At 37.1% G+C, this 7,069-nt stretch overlaps 1 protein-coding gene across 1 annotated transcript; it reads left to right on the top strand.

The window, feature by feature from the left end:
• The first annotated feature begins 1,984 nt into the window (after positions 1–1,984).
• LOC102849343 (ATP synthase F(0) complex subunit C2, mitochondrial-like) lies at positions 1,985–2,476 on the top strand. Its single transcript, XM_006902436.1, has one exon. It carries the CDS (start codon positions 2,051–2,053, stop codon positions 2,474–2,476), a length of 426 nt encoding a protein of 141 aa, XP_006902498.1. The 5' UTR covers positions 1,985–2,050.
• The last annotated feature ends 4,593 nt before the right edge of the window (positions 2,477–7,069 follow it).

Raw genomic sequence — 7,069 nt, 5'->3', positions numbered from 1 at the left:
TCTTCATTTTGTGTCAGGTTCAAATGTGAAGATGTTTGAAGAGAAGCAAAAACAAGTTTAGCTGTTCCTTGAACCCCAAGGCCAAGCAGGGATGTGCAGAATGGTATGTCCCTCCCTGAAGACTCTGTTTATACTTCAATTCTGATGGCCTTGCTTGCTAATTAGAAGAGCAAACGGCCTTTCTAGCAGGTGGCTCATAAATCTGAATGTACTGTCAACCTTGAGGCTGAATTGTTTTTCTGTTCACTGCAATAAGGATAAAAAGACTGGAAAAAATAATCCCAGGGCTACAGAAATTTTTCTGTATGCCTCTCCTAACTCTTTCTCTTGTGTATTATATTTCTTTAATCCATGCTCCTTGTCATCCTAACCCTATTTTTCTTGACCGGCTGGATTCAGTCAAACTCCAACAGTTTTTTTTTATTTATTTTGGGGTTTTCTGTGTATACTATCATATCATCTGCATATAGTGACAACTTAACCATCTCTTTGCCATTCTGGATGTCTTTTATTTCCTTCTCTTGCATTGCCCTAGAAAGCACTTCCAGTGAAATATTGAAGAGAAATGGTGACAATGGGCTTTCTTATCTGGTCTTTATTTGCAAGGAAGGTTCTTTTAGTCTTTCTCCACTGAGAATGTGGTTGGTTCCTGGTGTTGCATATAACCTACCCCTCAGTTGAGGAAATTCCTTTCTATTCTAATTTTGCTGTATGTCTTTATCAGGTAGGGATATTGGATTTTTTTAAATGCCTTTTCTGCATCAATTGCTAAGAGCATATGGTTCTTGTTATTTACTTTATTAATATGGTAAATTGCATTGAATTTATTTCTTATGTTGGACTATCCTTGCATACCTATTATGAATCCCACTAAGTCATGAGGAATTATTTTTTGACGTGCTTTTGCATTCTATTGGCTAGGATTTTGCTAAGAATTTTTGCATCTATAATTCTGAGGAATATTGTTCTGCAGTTTCCTTTCTTGGTAATATCTTTGCCTGGTTTTGGTAGTAGGTTTGGTAGCTTGTTTCATAGAATGTCTCTGGAAGTATTCCTCTTTTTCAGCTTTTTGAAATAATTTCAGTTGAATTGATAAAATTCAGCTGTGAAACCATCTGATCTAGGCCTTCTCTTATGTGGAAGATAATTCAATTTCTTTTTTTTTTGTGATGGGTCTGTTCAAGTATTCTATATCTGTCCTTGTCAATCTGGGTAGGGCATGAGTTTCAAGGAATTTGTGCATTTCCTCTAGGTTTTCAAATTTATCAGAGTATAACTTTTCTTAGTATTCTTATATTATCAATTTAATTTCATCTGATTGTGTTGTGATGTCACCTCTTTCATTTTTTAATCTAGTTATCTGTCTCTCTCTGTTTTTTTGTGTGTTTATTTGTTTTGTTGAGTTTGCTAGTGGTTTGTCAATTTTATTGACCCTTTTGAGAAACCAGCTCTTTTTCTTATTGATTGTTTCAATTGCTTTTCTGTTTTCTATCTTATTGATTTCAGCTCTTGTCCTTACATATTCCTTTTTCCCAAAGGCTTTGAATTTTAAATTGTTTCTATTTTTATATTTAATGAAGATAATGAGTTATATCATTAATTTAGCTTCTTCCTTTTTTATGTGTTTGCCTACTGCCATGAACTGTCCCCTAACAGCTTTAGCTGAATCCTAGAAGGTTTGGTATGTTGTATTTTCATTATCATTTATTGTGAGACACTTTTTTGTTTAATTTTATATTTCTTCTGTAGCCCTGTCTTGTTCTGTTGTTGTTCTGTGCCATCAAGTAGCTTCTGGCTCATAATGACAATGTGCATTATAGCTGTGAAATCTGTCTTATCTTGAGCCAATCTCACTGTCTGGGACATATCAACTTCTTATTACTCCAGGTAGTTTGTCAATATATCTCATTTAGGGTCTTCCTTACAAGTAGGGAGTCTTTTAAAAGGAGATGTCAGAGTCTTCCCTCCTGCTGTCCCTGCTGCCCCCTCCCTTCTCTGTCTTCTCTGCAGTAGGAGCAGCTTTCCTGCCACAGCCCCTCATCCCCTGAAAATGTATACCTGCACCAAGTTTGTCTCTACCCCTTCCCTGGTCAGGAGTGCCTCTCAGCTGCTGAGCCGTCCATTGTCTGCAGTGGTCCTGAAACAACCAGAGACACTGAGAGATGAGAATTTCAGCTGCTTGACAGCCCCATGTGCCTTGATTTCATTTGTCCCTAGTCGCAACTTCCAAACCAGCACTGTTTCAAGGGATATTGACACAGCAGCCAAGTTCATTGGGGCTGGGGCTGCCATGGTTGGAGTGGCTGCCTCTGGAGCTGGGATTGGGACTGTGTTTGGGAGCCTCATCATTGGTTATGCCAGGAATCCTTCTCTGAAGCAGCAACTCTTCTCCTATGCCATTCTGGGCTTTGCCCTCTCAGAGGCCATGGGGCTCTTTTGCCTGATGGTGGCCTTTCTGATCCTCTTCGCCATGTGAAGGAGCCATCTCTATCTCTCATAGTTTGTTGGTTTTCTCTCCCCATGTCTTGTCTACCCTGTGTTCCTTTCCCTGTAACTCCCCAGGAAGCCTGGGGAAAGTGATTGGCTCAGGGTTTGACTGAGGAAAGATAAATAAATGTTAATAAGATTAAAAAAAAGGAGATGTCAAATGAAAGTATATGGACCATAATAACTAACCAGAAACAACAGAAAAAGAAACATGACAAAGGGTGAAAGTAAAAACTGGCCTGACAATAATCACACTTAATGTGAATGGACTAAATGCACCAATTCAGAGGAAAAGAGTAGCAGAATGGATAAAAAAAATCAAAGCCTATTAATATGTTGTCTATAGGAGACACATCTAAAAGAAGAAGAGAAAGATCGTCTCAAAATCAAAGACTGGAAAAAATATACCAAGAGGCTTGGTTTGTGTCCTAATATATGATCAATCCTGGAGAATGTACTATGTGCACTTGAGAAGAAAGTGGATTGAGTTTTAGTTGGGTGCAATCCTCCAACTACAACTACAAGGTCAAGCTGGCTGGCTTCCTGTGTAGTTTAAGTCTTTTGCATCCTTTTAAAGTTTCTTTTGAATTGACCTGCCCTTTGGTGAGAGTGGTATTTTAATGTCTCCTACCACTATTGTGGTACTGTCTATTTCTTTCTTCAATACTGTTAGCAATTATTTTATGTATTTTGCAGGTCTATCATTTGATGCATTGATGTTGGCCAATGTTATATCTTCTTGATATTGTTGTTGTTATGTGTCGTCAAGTCATCTCTGACTCATAGTGACCCTCCATACAACAGCCCTAAACCCTGCTCTATCCTGTGCCAATCTCATTGTCTCTGACACACCTATCCCCATTACTTTGGGCCTGAGGCCCTCAGGCCAGAAAAACAACACTATATACCAGTTCTACAGGGCAGATCACCCCCCCCTTGGCAAACATTGTGACTACAGTGTGCTGTAAATGGAAGGGAATAGGCCCGAAACCACAAGAAGTTAAACCTGGAGAAGAAATTAAAAGAAAAGGACTTTTCTTCAGAACCATCTGAAATAAGAAGCCTTCCCTAACATTAGTACTTTGTATATGGACTTATAGACCCCTAAACTCAAGAGACACCAACCACAGCATAAAAAAATTGGCAGCAGCTTGAGGCATTAAAAATAACAGAAGCCCATAAAGCTTGAGAAATAAGCTATCAGATCAAGGAATGGAAGATAAGTGTTGAAGGGAGTAGGTGGGAGTGGAAGGGGATGCTGGTGGAGCAGGGAAATAGGTGGGTCAAGACACTTGTGTCAAGGTCAGGGACAACACTGAAACTACTGGCTATTTCTACAATTGAGAAATAATATCATCCGCATTTTCCTGTAAAATGCTTGTCTGTAAGATACTTTTCTAAATCTGAGCATTCAGACTAAGACAGACTAGGAAGAAGGATTAGCCATACACTTCTGAAATAGAAGACCTTTGAAAACCCTATGTACAATGGAACACACTTAGATAGCAGATAGGGCAACAGAGGTGGAGCTTTCAAGTATGGAAATACTAAGGAACAGTTTTAAGTAGACATGGTTGGAACATGGAATGTGAAAACTATGAATGTAGGAAAATTAGATATTGTTAAGGAAGAAATAGAACTCATTAATATTGACATACTAGGTATTGGCGAGATGAGCTGGACTGGCATGGGAGATTTTGAATCAGATGATCATATGATCTACTGTGCTGGAGATGAAAAGATGAGGAAAAATGGGGTTGCTGTCATAGTTAAAAAAGTCATTTCTAGACGCATCTTGAAATACAATATTGTGAGTGACAGAATAATATTCATATGCATACAAGGAAGTCCAGTGAATATCATTATCATTTAAATATATGCACCAACAACCAGAGCCAAAGAAGAGGAAATACAAGATTTCTACCAACTTTTGCAGTCAGAGATCTATTGAACATGTAGTCAAGATGCATTAATAATAATGGGTGAATGGAATGCAAAAGTTGGGAACAGAGAAGAAGGATCAGTAATTGGAAAGCATGGACTAGGTGACAGAAATGAAGCTGGAGATAGGATGATAGAATTTTGCACAATTAACCATTTATTTGTTGCAAATACATTTTATAAGAAACATAAACACAGTTTACAGACATGGATTTCACCTGATGGTATGCTTAGGAATCAGATAGATTACATCTGTGGAAAGAGCCGCTGGAGAAGCTCAATATCAGCTGTGAAAACTAGGCCAGGTGCTGATTGTAGAACAGACCACCAACTACTCATATACAAGTCCAAGCTGAAGCAAAGGAAAGTGAAATCAAGTCCAGGGAAGCAAAAATAAGACCTTGAGTCCATACCACCTTAATTTCAGAATCATCTCAGGAAACAGGTTTGAGGCCTTGGACACTAGTGAGCAAAGACTGGATGAGTTATGGGATGATATCAAGAATATCATCCAGGAAGAGTGCAAAAGGTCGTTACAATGACAGAGGAGAAAGAAAAGACCAAAATAGATGTCAGAAGAGACTCTGAATATTGCACTAGAACGCCGAGAAACCAAAGCAGAGGGAAGAAATAAAGACATTAAGGAGCTGAACAGAAGAATTTAAAAGGCAGAGTGGGAAGACAGAGTATTGTATTGAAATGTTCAAAGAGCTGGAGGCAGAAAATCAAAAGGGCTGAACTCACTCAACATTTCATAAACTCAAAAAACTAAAGAAGAAATTCAAGCCTCAAGTTTTAATACTTAAGGATGCTTTGGGCAAAATATTAAGTGATCTTGGTCGTATTAAAAGAAGATGGAAAGAGTATATAGTCATTATACCAAAAAGAATTGGCAGACACAAGAATTTCATGAAACAACATACGAGCAAGAGCCTGTGGTGATGAAGAAGTTCAAACTGCTTTGAAAGAATTGGCTAAGTATAAGGACCCAGGAATTGATGGTGTATCAACTGACATATTTCAACTTTTTTATCTACTGTGCCTTTAATAATTATATAATGCCTTTCCTTATCTTTTATGATAGTTTTCATTCTGAAGTTTATTTTACCAAGAATTATTATTGTCATGCCTGATTTTATGTGGATGCCATTTGTTTTGGTATATTCTCCCCGACTCCAACCTTTCATTTTGAGTCAGTCTTTCTCATGGTTTCTTAGTTGATGGCCTTTTTTAAAAAAAATTCATTCTGCTATTCTTTTCCCTTTAATTGGTATATGTAATCCATTCACATTAGGTGTGATAATTGACATGCCAGGTTTTATTATTGACATTTTGTTTGGTTTCTTTCTTTTCTTTTTTTTTTTTCTTTCTGATGGTTTATCCATATTTCTTTGGTATCTCTGGGTTAATGACTTCCCTTTAAATTTCTTGTAGGTTTAGTTTTGTTTTCTCAAATTCCTTCTTTTCTGCAAAGGATCTAATTTCTCTTTCGTATTTGGTGGGAATATTTGCTGGATACAGTATCCTTGGCTGGTATTTTTTTTTTTCTTTCAACTTTTTGTATATTCCATCCCATTGTTTTCTTGCTTGCATGGTTTCTGTTGAGATATCAGAACTTAATCTAATTCATTTTCTTTGTATGTGACTCTTTGTTTTTCTCATGGTGCATTTAGTATTTTATCATTATCTTTTATTTTGGAGAATTTGACTATGATATATCTTGATGGTTTTCTTTTTGGTTCTAGTCTTCTAGACTGACCTTGTATGGGTATTTCTTCTTTCTTCATAATACCTGGTAAGTTTTCTTTTAGTACCTCTTCCACAATTTTTTCAGTGATTTCCCTTTCCCTCTTGTATTCTAGAATTTCAGTCATATGTATGTGTTCCTTTCGATGTCATCCCACATGATTGTAATGTTTTCTTCATTTTCTTTTTGTCTCATCTGTTATTTTACTTCTAGTATGTTGAAGTTCCAGTCTTCCAGCTTTTCTCTTTCATCTCTTCTCTTTTACTTTTTTTTGTCCCTGCTATTTTGGTCTTTTTGGAAGCAGGAGTGCCATATAACATGCTTCCAGAAATTCTATGAACTTTGATAAATGTCAATAGTTGTAGAGGGGCTTCAAGTCTTTTGTTCATAGGTTTGCTATGAGTCATGCTCTGCTAGAAAGCCATCAACAACAATAACAACAGCAATATTTTGGTCTTAATATTCTGGATTGCATTTTCATACATTTCTGTTATTTCCAGTATTGTGTTGACTATACCCTCTCTATTTTGTGATGGTATATTAAGTTTTTGTACCTCTATATCTATACTATCAATATTTTCTTCCATGTTTTGCATTTTCATCTGTAGTTGTTCAAAGCCTTCCTTATTGATACATTTCTTCTGGCCCCCTATCCACAGAATATTTGCTTCCTTAATGGGTTCTGTTGTTTCTTCCATCATTTGTACTTTCTTTCATAGTTGTTCAAATGCCTGCATACCAACACGTATCATTGGCCCTCTTGACCCTGGGGTATTCATAGGGTCTGCTATATTCTCCTCCTCTTCCTCCTCCCCCTCCTCCTCCTCTTCCTTTTCTTCTTCTTCTTCTTCTTCTTCTTCTTCTTCTTCTTCTTCTTCTTCTTCTTCTTCTTCT

Source organism: Elephantulus edwardii, unplaced genomic scaffold, assembly GCF_000299155.1.
Source record: "Elephantulus edwardii isolate Elephantulus edwardi_28Jun2011 unplaced genomic scaffold, EleEdw1.0 scaffold00411, whole genome shotgun sequence".
Taxonomy (NCBI): Eukaryota; Metazoa; Chordata; class Mammalia; order Macroscelidea; family Macroscelididae; genus Elephantulus; species Elephantulus edwardii.
Note: the sequence above shows the minus strand (reverse complement) of the source record. Positions and strands in the feature narration are given on the sequence as shown.

Coding starts and splice junctions, on each gene's coding strand:
- LOC102849343 (XM_006902436.1), top strand. CDS start 2,051: ATGTATACCTGCACCAAGTTTGTCTCTACCCCTTCCCTGGTCAGGAGT.